Source organism: Lemur catta, chromosome 7 (assembly GCF_020740605.2).
Source record: "Lemur catta isolate mLemCat1 chromosome 7, mLemCat1.pri, whole genome shotgun sequence".
NCBI lineage: Eukaryota > Metazoa > Chordata > Mammalia > Primates > Lemuridae > Lemur > Lemur catta.
Genome location: NC_059134.1, coordinates 70,924,406 through 70,940,725, shown reverse-complemented (window position 1 = coordinate 70,940,725; position 16,320 = coordinate 70,924,406). Strand labels below are relative to the sequence as shown.

General features: G+C 32.8%; 1 protein-coding gene across 1 annotated transcript in view; it reads left to right on the top strand.

Annotated features, from left to right (window-relative positions):
- The window catches only part of SOX6 (SRY-box transcription factor 6), a 383,942-nt gene that overhangs the window by 30,356 nt on the left and 337,266 nt on the right, over nt 1-16,320 (top strand). The window contains exon 3 of the mRNA XM_045557593.1: nt 7,275-7,482. Coding sequence (XP_045413549.1) covers nt 7,275-7,482 — 208 coding nt within the window. The remainder of the gene's footprint in view (nt 1-7,274; nt 7,483-16,320) is intronic.

The following is a 16,320-nucleotide window of genomic DNA, read 5'->3' as shown; positions in this document are numbered from 1 at the left end:
TATAGCTGCTCCTGGACAGAGTGGAGATAATCTGTATGCAGATAGGATAAGTGAGAATTGATAGCATTCTAGAAAAAGCAAATTACAAATGCTGTTTCCTGGAGCTTTATGAGGAACCAGATATTAGTGGAATTAGTTTGGGATGAACATTGATAATGAAGAAAGTAATGCAGTTTAGTATTTATTATTCTACTTAGATGAACGAGTATGAATAAAAACTTGAAAATGATGAAAGTTATTATCATGAATGTATTTTCAGAACTGAAAATTGAAACAAAGGACAATTGAACAAAGGACATTTGAATTTAATATTAAGAGTAGCTAACATTTATTGAGTACTTATGTGATAGGCACTGTACTAAGTGCTTTATACATGATTAATTTCTCATAGTAACTATTTGAGGATATAATTATAACTCTATCCTTTGAAAAGGCAGACTCTAACTCCCATCCCCTCGTCCATGGGCAAGTCTTGGTGACTCAATATTGAATAGAATGCGATGACAGTTAAACAGTGTGATTTCCCAGGTTAGTTTAGAAATAGTGATACAGCTTTCATCTGGCTGCTTCTAGAACGTGCATCTTTGGAGCCCTGAGCCATCAGGTAAGAAGCTCAGCTATCCTGAAACCAACATGCTGGAGAGAAAAGACCATGCGGGGAGATCACACAGAGGTAGAGGAGGGTGTCCACGAAAACCTAGCTATTCCAGCCCAGAGCTCTTGAAGTGTTCTTGTACTGGCACCACATCTGAGCCCATCGTTAGCTACTGACTTAACTGCAACTTCATGAAAGACCTTGAGACAGAACCTTCAGCCAGATGCTTCCAGATTCCTCCTCACAGAAACCATTAAGGATAATAAATGATTATTGTTGTGTTAATCACTTTGTTTTGGGGTGATTTTTTTATATAACAGTAGATGAATAATACAAGTTACTTCTTGGTAATTCTTAGATTAGGGTTAATAGCAAAATGTAATTTCTGCCTCAAAAGTAGATAAATCTCTCTGGGAATGGAAGGAAACAAAAAGATGTAGAAGATAATTGTGACTGAAATTATGGCATCTTTTACTGTTGAGAGTGATTGTTTGTTGTAGGCCTGTGGAACAGAAAAATCATTGGATTTGGTGTCAGAAGACCTGCTCTAGATTTTTGCTCTGACAGTTCTACCTTTGTGACATGGGGGAAACAACTTAACCTTGGTGAATGTTGGTTTTCTTCCTGATGAAAGTGAAGATACAGAACTTGGTATTTAGTGGTTGGTGACATATTTTTAGAATGACATTTATAGACTGGAGTGTGTCAAAGGAGGGTAACAGAGGATCTGGAAATCATGTCACATGAGACATGAGGTATAGTAAATGGAGGAGTTTTACTTAGAAAAATACTTTTAATTTGATCCCTTCCTTAAGATATTTGAACAATTCTGATATTGAAGAGGAAATAGATTTTGTATATCTTTTGAGGGCAAACAGGAAACAGTATGTTATAATCCTAAGTGTCTTAGAGTGTTAATGCTGCTGCAACAAAATACCACAAACTGGGTAATTTGTAAATGATAGAAATTTATTTCTCATAGTGTTAGATGCCAAGAAGTCCAAGACCAAGGCAACAGCAGGTTTGGTGTCTGGGAGGTGAGGGCCCAGTCTCTGCTTCCAAGATGATGCCTTGTTACTGTATCCTCCAGAGGGTACCTGCAAGCTATGTCCTCACACGGTGGAAGGGTTGAAGGGCAAAAGGGCCTAGCTATTTGCTTCCAGCCCTTTTGTAAGATCACTAATCCCATTCATGAGGGCTGACAATTTAGTCATCTCCTAAAGGCCCTACCTCTTAATATTGTCACATTAAGTTTTAGGTTTTGATATATGAATTTTTGGGGACACATACATTTAAACCATAGTAATACGGATCTAGATTTTATCTTATACAAAGATTCCTTTTTAAATAATTAGATTTATTAGAAAATATTATTTGAGATCCTTCAACTGTAGAAATGCCAAGGAAAGCAAGTTTGCTAATTTTTTCTGGGTTTGGTACAGTGACTCTCTAGACATCTTGAAGAAGGCCAACTCTTTTCTTTTGAATTGTTCTTTTTTCTATTTCCCCCAAGCATCTTCTTATAAAATGACTTTCGTTTTTCTTTATTACATAGGTAATATGTTTATGGAGGATGAATTAGAAAATATAGATAAGCAAAAAAGGAAATAAAAATTACCAATAGTCTCACCATCATTTAGAAATCACTATAAATATTTTGGTATCTATCTTTACAGCTTGTGTATATATTGGGGGGGGTCACATATAAAAATTGGTGTTATATTCTAAATACTACAATATATCTTTTTTTCCATTTTTAATACATCTTTCCTCATGAATAAATTATTTCTATGACTTTTTTGGCATTCATTTTCAAATGTGAAGATGAAATTTATTTTCTGATTAAAAGTATTATTTATGGTAGAACATTTACAAAATATAGAGAACTTCAGAAAGAAAATAAAACTATTATCCCAATACTCAGAGAACCATTCACAATTTGTTGGATAGTATGGTCTCTTCTGTCCATAATTTTTTTCTTAAAAATGTATATTGTGTTACTAAACACTAGATCTTCCTATTCCTTTCATCTAGCTGTATTTTTGTACCCATCAACCAATCCCTCTCTATCCTCTACCTTCCCACGAGCCTTCCCAGCCTCTGGTAACCACTGTTTTATTCACTACCTCCATAAGATCAATTTTTGAGCTCTGACATATGAGTAAGAATGTGTGACATTTGTCTTTCTGTGCCTGGCTTATTTTACTTAACATAATATCCTCCAGTTTTGTTCATATTATTATAAATGACAGCATTTCATCCTTTTTTATGGCAGAATAATATTCCTCTGTGTGTGTGTGTGTGTGTGTGTGTGTGTGTGTATATACACCACATTTTCTTTATCCATTCATCTGTTGGTGGAAACAATAGATATTCTAGTTATGCAGATTTGATCATTATATATTGTATGCTTGTATCAAAATATCACATGTACCCAATAAATATGTACTATTATGTTATCCATAATAATTAAAAATAAAACCATTTAAAAAATGTATATTGATATATTTTCACTAACATACTTTTTTACTAATAATACATTATGAATACTCCCACATTTTATTAAATTCTGCAAAAATATGATTTTAAATAGTATCAAATTTTTCCATCATATGAATTAAATCATAATCATAATGCCCTCAAACAATCCCTACAATTGGACATGCAGATTGGCTCTAATTATTTATCACTATAAACAAAACTATATTTTCAAATGATAATAGCATTGTTTTTAATGGCTGTGTGGTATTCCATTGTGTAGCTATATCATCAATCCTTATTTTTAAAAATATCTCAGTTCTAAATATTTAGCTTAAATGATCCCATCATTGTTAGAGCAAATCTTTACCCTTAACTTTAATTTTTGATTATTTTTGACATATTTGGTGAGTAGTCATTTCAAATTCATTGGCCCATAGGTACTTAACATTTTGTTGTATGTTCCAGATGCATATAGAAGAAGCATGAAACATGACCCAATCCTTCACGAATTAAAATTTAGTTACAAATATGACTATTACATGCAAATAGTAACAAATAATTTCCTCTAGCAAATTATTAAATGCTAAATTATATGATTATAATTAAGTTTCAATATGTAGTTTAGGGAGTAGCATATAGTGAGGCTTGGTATGGTCAGGAAGGTCTTCAAGGATGAAATGTACTTTGATCTGAACTTTGAATGCCAATACTGAGCAATCAGTTTTGAATAACAGCTTTTGAAAAATCTGAGCAATATTTATTTTAATATTTTTTGTTTTTGATATTTACTTTTCTATCCCTTCAAACACTGGGAAACATCTCAATTAAAATTCTTGATTTGTGAAAATTGCTTTTTCTTTTCTTGACACTTTATCTAATTACCTTTTTTTGGTACTACTATGTGGTTTTTCAGTCATCTACATATATTTTATCTACTGTGTTTAATTGATTTCCAGCTGAGAGAAAAAAAATTATAGGAAACTTCCTTTGAATCAACTAATATTTACTAACTCAGTGCCCCATGTGTTCTGCTTTTTGTAATGGTCATGTGTTCAGTCATATTATACAGTGGTTGTTTTCAAAAGAAAGATCAAAAGAAGAGCATTAATCTCCTTTATGTTATTTTTAAAAATCACAATTAACCAGCTCAAAAAATTTCATAATTATATTCCCATTGTAATGTTAAGGCAAAACACATTTATTTCATTACCTTTTAAGGAGTAGTGTTTCTTAAAGTGGGGTCAGGGCCTTTGCATCAGAATCACTTGGGATGTTCATAAATATTCACATTCTTTGGCTCTATCCTTGGGAAGGTTGAGAGGGGTTGAGGGAATCTGCATTTTGACACATTTGCCAGGTAATTCTCCACATTGAACCAATGCTCTAGGGAAATACTGTCTAAAGTCTCTTGACAGTTGTGCTGCAGTGACATGCACCTAGACTTGATAGATATTTTCACTGGACATTTTGCCTCAATAAGTGTGCCATTGGACATGTTTTGTTTTTAGGAAATTACAAAAGAAGCAGAGCTTTCTTTCCTTTTCTTAAGAAAATTTACTCAAAAATTACTTAGCCTCTTAAAAAATAAAATCTTTTGTCAAGTTTCTTTTTTAAATTTGGCATTATTGACTTCATATTATTAATAGATTGTTATCTATTGTGAGTGTATTGATTTCTGTTCTCCTTTTACTCATAGGAATTGCTCAAAGGCCTCCATTCATGGAATGCTGATATTGGTTAAATTTTAGAAAGTTAAAAAGTGAGGGCCACCCCTTTTCCTTGTTTTAAGGGGATAATCTAACATGACTTACACAATTTAAGCTATTTATGGTTTTATTTACTGCCTATGTTTGCACTTTGGTGAAATATCATAAGTAGTTCTTGTGGCTTTTGGGGGGAAATCATGACTTTTTAGCCTCTTGCTCTCTGCTACTTGGTTGTGTTGAACCATTTTGCATACATTGTGGGGTGGAGGACACTGTGGGTCTTCATTGTGATAAGGAACCATGGTTATTGTCTGTGGTACAGAATGGCAGTGACCACATTCCCATGAGTATAAAGCAAGAAATATAGTGTAATAAATAAGTGACAATGAATTGATAAGATAATGAGTTTGAAATTAGTTCTGATAGGAAAAAATGTTACTCTATGGAGCCCAAATGCTCTAAGTACGAGCTAAAGTTGTTATTTAGGCTAGAGAACCCTTCCTAGCGTCTTTCAATTTCAATTTGGCAGAGATGGAAAAATCTTCTTTATTGCAGTCATTGGTGAGTCATTTGTAGGTAACCGCTTTCACCCATTACTGTTTTGACTTGGTTTTTAATCCCTTAGGTTGAGTAGGTTTTTTTAATTAGAAAATTTTTTTTAGGCTCTGATGTAAAAATAATTTGCATTGGAAATGAAAGTAAATGAAGCATGGTTGATCAAATGCTGATTATCAATTAATAAAATCCTTGGTCAGATATCTAATATGGACTTTACTAAGAAGTCAAAATGACTTTGGCAAATATATCTCTGAGTTTTCATTTGCACAAAGTAGAAAACAAACTGTCCATTCCAAGGAGCCCTGTACTAACCATGGCTGGCATCTAAAAGAAGGAGTCCCCCTGCATCACTCCATAGAATTATTGTAAATATTATATGAAATAAAACATGTTTCCTAGAGGAAGGAAGGGATGTAGGAGCAAGGTAAAGAGGAGTTCTCTTTCTTGCCCTGTCCCATTTATTTTTTCAGTTTATTTCAGCACAAATATATTGAGTTGCTCTGGTCCATGTATTTGTGCTAGGAATGGGAATACAGAAAAGATTAAGATTTAGTTCATAATATTTTTTAACAGCTTTATTGAGATATAGTAAACATACCACACAATTTACCCATTTACTGTATACATTTCAATGGTTTTTAATATATTCACAGGTTTCACAATATTTGATTTAGTTCAAGACTCATGAACATTTTTTTACTTCACAATTCCTCAGGTCCAGAAGGGAGAAAAACCTCCTTGGACCTATTCTGAGATCTGCTTCTTCCTTCGGAACAATAGTATCTACCATTTATTAAACACCACTTCAGTAGTGTGAGTGCAGCACTGTGCCTACCTGCTTTACAAATGTTATCTGAAAATAAGGTTTAGCCCACTTTATATACAATGACAATACCTAAATATCTAGCATTTATTGAGTATAATTATTATAACATTTAATATACAGGGAAACTTACTGCTCTAGATTCCATTTTCCTTTTCTCACCCTTTCCCACTAGTTATTAACTCTGTAACTTTTGCCTCATGCTTCTCTAGTTCTTGAAGTTTTCTGGGCTTGTTTGTGAGGGAGAGAGATAGAGGAACAATTAGGATTTTCAAGCTTCTCAAGATAATCACAAAACCTGTATGATTTACTTTACATACTTTTTTGTAGGGAGAAAGAATCCCCTTGTGCAAACAGATAAGGTGAATGCAAGAGCATTGAAAGGCTGTGGCCAAATAATACTTGCTTCCAACCCTCAGTTCTGATTTAGAGAGACATAAAAACATTTTCTTTCTATAAACTTTTAAGTATTTGATATTTTCAACCTAAGATTTGCTTTTCTTCCTCAGCTGATGCATCTAGCCCTCTTACCAGTTAGCTAAGTTCTCTGTACTATGAAGTAATTATTGTGCAAATGTTTTTGTAGTAAACTTGTCCTTTTGTTAAAAAAAATACCAGATGAAAAATGTGTTACTGTGTGTTGAAGTGTCAGTGGTAAGGGTAAGGAATAGAAAGAGGCTTCCGTAACTGTGGACAGATATATATATAGCTAGAAAAAAACCAATTTTCCCCAAACCCCAGCACACAAAATATTCAAGTTGGCTAACTTTCTGGCACTGAGTTAGATCATTTATGTATTTTTTGGTGAACAATGAACATTGGATACTGAAGCTAACTTTCCTACTAGTTCTAAATTAAAAGACATGATTAAACAGCTTTAATATGCAATTTCAGGTTAGTTCCTTTGATAATTATTTCTTTAATGTTTAGTATTGTTTAATGAGTTATATTTTTTATTTGTCCTACCAAGTTAGTTATTACATTTTATTTTAGTTAATATATTTTATTTGTCCTGCTAAGCATCGTATACTGTCCTGAGTTTGGGCTTTTTCTCCAATGGTATTCAAAGAAACTTGTATTCTAATGGTTTTATTTTATTTTATTTTTCTAGGAATCAGAGAATAATAAGTTATGCCCCCTATATTCCTTCCGAAATACCTCTACCTCACCACATAAGCCTGACGAAGGGAGTCGGGACCGCGAGATAATGACCAGTGTTACTTTTGGAACCCCAGAACGCCGCAAAGGGAGCCTTGCCGATGTGGTGGACACACTGAAACAGAAGAAGCTTGAGGAAATGACTCGGACTGAACAAGAGGGTATGTGTGGACATAACTGTTGGGTTTTTTTCTTCTAAAGATTCTAAGCCTTAAAAACATGAGTGTGATTTAAAGGGCCAGAAGAGTGCATAATTAGCACTAGCTAGGAAAAATTTATTCAGATTGTGATCCATTAGGAGTGTTAAGCAGATAGCTCCATTTTTCTAGAACTTTGTGCATTTTATTTGGTTCTTATGATAACAGATCAAGATTTTAAACTGACTGTAAGCTTTACCCTGGAAAAAAAGTAGAAAGGGAATTTTTCTAACTACAACTTTATTTTTTATTTATTCTCTCTTATTTCCTTTTGGTGGATAGTGTTTCTTTATGAAAATATCAACTGTTTAACAAGCAAAATAAAAAAATATTTCTCTTCATTTTTGTAAATATCATAAATTTATAAATATTATATTACTTTACTTCCATATATTATAGAATGAGTGTTGAGGGCTTCAAATATTGTTAAAGCTAAATGTTCAAGGATAAGTTCTTTGACATGTAACATCTGCTGCAAAATCCCACATCTACTTTCTCTACTCTGTACAAGGGTCTACTCAGGTTCACCTGGATCCTAGAAAACAGAAATGAAAGAAGATTCTCCAGTAATATTTGTAAACAAAATAAATCAAGTCTGAGTGATTGTTATATTTATGTATGTGCTTTCATTTTTTATGTATGGATTTTTAGGCCTTGAAATGTAGGGTAATTAATAGCTCTGGGTTTATTACTAGCATTGTCAGTTAAATTCAGACGTCTGTGACACTATAAGGAAATTGAGATTAGATATAAGTGAATTTTTCATGTAACTTAATTTTGCTCCTTTAAGGGCTCAAAAGTTTAAAAGTATCCAATTAATTTTTGTAGCAATCTTTCTCAAATGTATTGCATGCTTCCCTGGTTTATTAACCATATTATATGGCACAAGATGTAAATATTTTTTGATGGCTCAGGATCATGATGCAATAGACTAGGAACTCTAATACCTGTCTAAGAGTTATTTGACCGTGGGTAAATTCTTCAATCTCTCTGAGCCACAAAAGTTAAAATTTGGTATGGTACTATTATCTGACTTGGCAACTCAAACACTTTGAGAATTAACCATAATAGTGAATATGAAGTCTTTTATGAACTATAAACTGTGTAAATTTGAGGTGTTGTGATGATTATCATATTATAAATGTCAGTTATTTTACTGTGCCATAATGTAATGATGCCCCTGGAGATCATTGAGATAATTAGGACTATTTGACTTTATGGTTTTTTCTGTACAATTATGAAACTTTAGAGTTCTTGTGTCTGCTTAATATATATGTGTATCTTTTTTGGTGTGTGTATGTGTTGGTTTACCCTTCTTAGATTTCAGGTTGCAGGTTGTTATTTCTTGCTCAGTTGTAAATATTTTCTAATTTGCTCCTTCCATTCATCTGTAGATTATGAAATTAGATGATCAAGATATCTAGACTATATTTAAAGTATGAACAAGTATGTTCTTGATGAGTTGCTGGGAGATTCTGGGTAATATACATGATCTTTAGTGAATGAGGTTTGTGCTGACTCTTCTGGCTTTTCAGAGACTTTGTTTTCCTCATTCTTGGTTATGTTCTGAATAGCTGAGGTTTCTAGATCAATCACCTCTGAATAAGTGAGATTGCTAGATTACTTTTAATTGTGATTCATCAAAAGGATGGTTTTAATTCTATAAGTAAGTGATTTTCAAAATAGTTTAGAAAGCTCTTTAATGTAAAAATAAAGAAATTGATTTGTGTTTTTTTCTTGGATTACTATGGAATTTTAAATTATTTTTTCTTACAAATAATGGTTAATTTTATATTCTTCCTCTTTATTACCATGTGTTATAGTTGATTTTGTACAAGAGAAACAGTTGTAAGGAGTCCTTTATCACTATATTCCTACTAGCAAATAATTTTTTTACATAGTTTACAGATATTTGATTATTTTTTGCAGTATAGATGTTTTAGACATCAGAAATTCAGGCATCTTTAGTGTATATTACTGTACATAATATATTAAGTACGAATATGAAGTGATAGAAAGCATGCACATCAAATTTACTGATCCCACAAATCTGGAAGGAACAGACTATGTGAACGAAACAAAACTCAAAAGGTTTTGAGTTTGACAAACTGGAAATATGAACTGAAAACCAAACTGTCAAGGTAAAATTAATAGATCGTATTATCAATTTCAGAAGTCCAAAACCCCTGGGTATACAAACAATTACTGAAGGAAATATAAATAGCAGCCACGTGAATGAAAAAAAGAGCTTATGAATTTTAGGTGACTGAAAGTACAATGGGGTCAGCATGGTGAATACTGCCAGAAAATTGCCATTGCTATCTCAATCAGCATTAAAAGAAGTACAATATAAAGCTTTTAAGAGGTGGTAGTCCCACTGAACTCCCTGCTCAATAGAATGTATCTGAAGTATTTTGGTGAGTTCTGAATTACGACACTTTAATAGGGACTCAAAAGCATTGGGATTTTCTCAGAGAACAATTGACATGATCATAGGCCTTTATATAATAACAGGAATGATTGAAGGAACTAGTAATATTAACCCTAGAGAAAAGGAGATCAAGGATGACATGATGGGTCTTTAAAGATTAAAGTCACATGGAGGAGGGATTGGGTTCATCCTATCTAGTTTCCTGAGGATAGAATACAGATCAATGACAAGAAGTTATAAGGAACCAGAATATGGCTAATAAGACCAACTATGTAACAGTCGTAACTGTCTATATGGCATAATCTTTGGAAGGTAATAAATTGTCCATCCTTAGAGGTATGCAGCAATTTCAGTTGCCATTTTAATTGGGCTGTTGTAGAGGACACAGGATTGGTCTTTTTCCAATACTAAGACTGTGATTTTTTATCTTTTTTATGGCCCTAATCAAGAACTATATAGTATTGTAATTACGTTTTCTGCATGTTTTTCTTCCTCTGTGCAAGCCGCTGTATTTAAACTCTGAGATTATTAACTTCTTACCTTTTTTTTTCTGTGCATCCCTTTGATAGTCTAGTGAAGCCTACAGATCTTATCTTAGAATGGTTTTAAGTACCTAAAGTACAATACACAGAATTACAAAATAAGTGAATTATATTAAAATGCTAAAAAATTTAAAAAATTTGTGATATAGTAGAATGTGCTATTTTACTAATGCATTAAAAACAAGATGTAATGGAGGGCCTAACAATATCACAATTTTGAAGTCGTAATAAGCATGAAAGATATTTTGAGATATCTATAAGTGTAATGTGATATAAAAATATCAATTGTGATATTATTGGTGACAATGTCATAGTTACTACAAAAATACTCTGTGGTTTGTTGCCTGCATCCATAATTTATGGAAATGCAAATTTTCAACTAGAGGTTAGGGAAAAAGAATTTTTTTCTGTCAAAGTTCACAGACTTCCTAAATTCTATCCATGTCTCTTGGGGTCTATGGACTTCAGGTTAAGAACCCCTATGCTACATGACATAGCATACCCCTAATGAATATAACAATAGTCTCTAACTTTAAAGAATTTATATTCTAGTAAGAGATATGACATATACAAAGTGAACTCTAATTCAATGTCTAATATATGTTATATGAGAGTTGTATAGATGAAATGTTAAGTAAGATAGTTTACAAGATAGACAGACAAATTGTTCCTGCCTAGGAAGCTGTGGAAAAGCTCCACAGGAAAATGGGTCTTAGCTTGTCTTGGAGAATGAAAGATTTTATATAGACAGAAATGGAGGGGAAAGGCATTTTCAGGCAGAAGGAACAGGCAGAGAGCTTTAAAATAGTCAGCAATTCAGGTTCTAACTTAAGGTGAAGATGCATGTGGTATATAAGATTGAAAAAGTAGGTTATGTTAAGATCATTGATGCCCTTTAATTCTTGGCTAAGGAGATTGGACCTTATATTGAAGGTGATGGAGGAGCCACTATTTTTTAGCACAATAATGTGATGGATTAGAGCTTTCCTTCAGGAAAGTTAATCTGGCAGCACTGTCAAGGATGAATGGGAGCAGGGAGAGACATTAAGGAAATCAGGCTAGAGATAATGAGGCCCTGAACTAAGGCAGCAGAAATGAGGAAGGAAGAGAGGTGCATATGGAAAAGACATTAGGAGATAGAATTGTTAGGGCTTGATGTTTGAGTGTAGAGACCATGAGAGAGGAATGATTCAAAGGGAGCTGAGTTTTTAAACTGTGGGTAAATAGAAGGGTGATGATACAATTAATAATAATAATAATAATGAAGAATGGAGGGAGGTGTTTTGGAGATGGAATCAATGAGAATTTCTATTTTTTATCCTGAGTTTGATATCTTGAGTTTGAATCTTTATTTCAGTTATCTGCTTGGAGCAATAGAACCAAATAGCATGGGAGTACAGAAATGATTATAGAAAAGGTCATTATTAAAAAAGTATAGGACAAATTTTTTATTCTAAAATAATTATATTCTGAGTCTAAGGAGGTATAACAGCTTCACCAATATTTGCCTGAATTTGACCCTTTAAAGTTTCAGGTCCATCTCCTCATTTTGGACATACTATCTCATGGGACATTTAAGAGCTTTTAAGTGCATCACTCACCTCTCCCTCACTTTTACTTCATGGTTTGAGGGCCATATTTCATGATTAGCTGATTGACAAGCCTGTGTGATTGATATAATGAATGATGACCTTTCTTGAATCATTCTTGTTCTGGAGAATATTTTGACTCTTTATCAGACTAAATACCTTCCCTCTCATTTGCGCTCATATGCAGAAACTGATTTATAAAAAGTTTATTATGATCCTTTTAAAAACAATATTTGCATGATGAAACAAAAACTTTCTAGGCAGATGCTTTGATCAACCAAATTATTGTGCAATGTTTAATTTGCCACTCCTTCAAGAAAATACCCTCCCTGAGCATTGATTTGACCAGATTGCTAAATGCTATTGAACAAAGGTACTTTGTCTGAAATGCCCCCTCTGAAGAATTGTGGGAAGATAGGCAAGGTTTCTGATTTCTGTAAATTTAACTTTGATTTAGTGTCATAGGTAGATAAATAGGTAGGTAGGTAGGTAGGTAGATAGATGCATAGATAGATTGAATGACTGAATATCAGAAACTACCTTTTAAAACACTGTTGTTATTGATGCGTAAATTGTACAGAAAGGCTTTGATTAATAGATTCAGGTTAAAATGCTTCCAAGATAAAAATTCTTCAGCTGTGATTAAATGATGAATTTTAGTTATCCTTGTATCACCCAGCTTGTTGCCAATGTAGCTGGGCTCTAACATAAGCGACAGTTGTCAGAAAATGAATACTTTAAAAAGGACTTCTATATCTAAATACATATATTTAATCAGAGAGTCCTTTGGCTTCTGAAAATAAGTTGTCTAATGAGAATTTCATTTGAGCAGCTGCTACTGAGGAGGTCAACAGGCACTGCCTAGGAGAATATGGCCCAGCTGGTTAAATCTGGTGGTTGTCGTGATTTAAATGGTCAAGTGCTGCTTGTAATCCAGGACCGTCTGTTTGTAAAGGGAAGAGTGAGTGCTTCAGCATAATGTACAGCTGTTTTAATCTCTCTTTAATAATAGTGCTTCAGCCACTATCATGTCTTGTGTATCATACTACTAAGTATATGATCCTAGGCTGAGTGAACTGGTTTGAGTCAGGTTCTAGAGTCATGTGAGATTGCAGGGAAAGGGATACAATGGTAAAACACTCAACTGTGTGACAAAATAAAACATATAGTTTTTTGGCTCTTTGGCTCTTTTTAAATATTTATTCTTTAGGTGATAATTATTGTAATCAGGAGGGAGTGAGAATGCTTATGGTTAGGTAGAAATATTTAAATAAATGAACTCTCTTTGATAGAGCCAGAAACTTAATGGAAAGTATGCAGGGCTTAGGTACAATTTCATAGAACATAACATTGGTAAAAAATTAGAGTATTTGCTTAGTGGGATTGTGTTCTTCAGGCTATCATGGTAATAAAAGTATGCAGATTTGTTTTATTATTCATGTAGAGAAAGGACAACAGCTTTTGAGCTTTGGATTCCTGATGGGACAGGCTTTCCAATGGATTATGCGGCTGTTTCCCAGCACAAGAAGAGCATGTGTTTATGTGTATATCTGATGGATTATTATCATTATTCACATCTGTAAACAATAATTTGAATTTCTACATATACTCTCACTGAAGTGTATTTAGTTAGCATATGTTAGTTTCTTTTGCTCATCTGATAGCCTTTGCTATGCTAAAGGAGGTACATGGTATAGTTCAAACAATGAGAAAACTCATTTTTGAAACTCATATTTTTGAGTGAGCTAGATCTACGTTTGAATCTAAGTTCTTCAATTTAGAAAGATACTGTAATTTCCTCCTTAAGAGTGTGGACTTTGGAGCTAGGCTGCCTATATTTTAATTTCAGTTTAGCGTTTACCGGGTGGGCAATATAGAACAAGTTACTTAACCTTTCTGTGTCTCAGTTTTCTCAACCAAAAAATGAGTATCATTATAGTGCTATCATGAGAATCAAGGTTTTCATGAAGATCAAGGATTAGTTAATGTAACTAAAGCATTTAGAACATTGCCAACACAGAGTAAACGTGCTCAATAAATGTGCTTAATAACTGCAGCCTAGCTGTGACTTTGGGCAAATTATTTCATCCTTTTGTGTTTCCGTTCCGTCATCTGTAAAACTAGATGAATGATACCTGGCTTTCAGGGTTGTTGTGAGAATTTGACATATTAATATATAAAATACATAGCTTCTATTAGTATAATTATGACTATCACTATTGCTATTATAACTATTATTACTTTTATTATTGTTACTTCAATAAATTTTTAAAAAGAAATATTATAGGAATCTCATCCTGTACCACAGACAGAATCATAGGAAATGTCCCATGGTGTTAAGGGATTTTGCATTTGGCAGCAATGATGTTCTTGTGTTCTGGAAGAGCAATTCAGTTTAACTCTCCTTTCAGGCTCTTTGGAAAAGCTGATACTAAAGTTTCCCCACTGGAAGCCAATCTTCCCTGCTGAGAAATATGTGGAATGTGATGTTGTCAGTGAGAGAAGTTGGTAAACCTTTGGATGAGGATTTTAGATAGTACCCAGTTAAGAACAATGTGCTTCTGTTCAAATAAAAATCTATTAAAAGTCCATATTATTAATAAAAAAATTACCACTCGTGCCATGCTAGAGTATCAAAATAATTTTTAAGGCAAAATTTATGGCTGTAACCTAGGTTTTTCCCACTATTCTGATTGAAGGTTATATTGGTGAAGCATTTAGAATATCCCAGATCCAAACCTTTCTTTATGTTTTCTTATTCAAGGGAAAAATTAGAAAGGTTTTGGATTTTTGCATAAGAAACACATTAAGTATTCATTTTAAAAAAACCAAAATTATTATTTCAAATAAGTTGAAAATTTCAAATCATTTAAATGCTGAAGTTTCCTAAGACTGCACTCATACTCTGAAGCAATTGGGTATTCAGAGCAATGCTGATGCAACTTCATTTAAATTCATTTTTAATTCTCTTTAAAATAAATCTTTCCTCCCAATGATATTTGTGTTTTTGCTCCTGTTTTAAAGAATGTTTATTATATTCATAGTAAATACTTACCTAGTACTAGATAGTTTAAATAAACATATTTTCTGAAAGTGTTATATGATTACATTTAGGGATTACACTGAAGAGCTAAAACTATTGGTTTTTGAATTATGAAAATAATTATGTTTAGTATATTTTTGTGTTAAGTATATTTGCTTACTAATTTTTTTTGAAAGAGGTCATCCTCTCATTTAACCTTATAAAACATGCAATGATCTAGAATTCTGGGAACCCCAGACATTCTGGACAAATCTCCGTTGTTTCTATTTGCTATTGTTTTGTAACTCCCATTTACGGTGCAGGCAATATACTATTTGTTTGAATCCTTTTCTTAACTTAAATTTGTGTATCCCTAACTTTTAATGATTCTTCAGATTTTTGACCCATTTCTATTTCCTCAGATTTAAAAATTCATTTTTAAGGTTCTTTCTCTAAGAATGTGGAGAACAGATATAAGCAGTTGTTTCTGATTTTTCCTCGAACTGAACTGGGAAGCTAGAAGATGCTCTCCTGGCATTTTGTTGTTTAGAAAGAGGATGTGGCTTTCTGATGGTTTTATGAAGTGTTATCTTCTCCTATGATTTTTTAACTTGTGGAGTTAGAGTGGATCATTAGCATTTTGTATTTTTCCATTGAAAATTCATTAGATTGACTTCTTCAGGGTTTATTCTGGGAATCTCAAGTAAAGGGGACAGTTTTTCTATCTATATTCTTTCTCTTCATATAATATGTATGCAACATCAAAAGAAAAACCAAATGGAAAAGGAAGTGGTACATGTAAACATTTATTTATTATGTATTATTTGATATATATTATAAACCGTAAAAGTAAAACAAACACTTGTGAACTCATCATCCAATTTAATAAAAATTACTAATACTATTGATTGTACCTATGTTTTGTTCACCTTTCTGGTCTTTGTTTTTCTGCCTAGACTATTGCCAGAAGTTTGTGTTTATCATTTTCTTCCTTTTATGTTTCAGTTTTGAATTTGTCCCTAAATAATACACTGTTTAGCCTTGCCTGTTTTAGAATTTTATAAAAATGATGTAACACTGTAACCTTTGTGACCTGCTTTTTATATTTATATTCTAAAATCAATTTCACTGTGTGCAGCTCTAGTTTATTTTCATCTTCGTGCAGTATTCCATATACTATTCCATAATATGTTATGTAGCAGTATATTCTGTTTACTG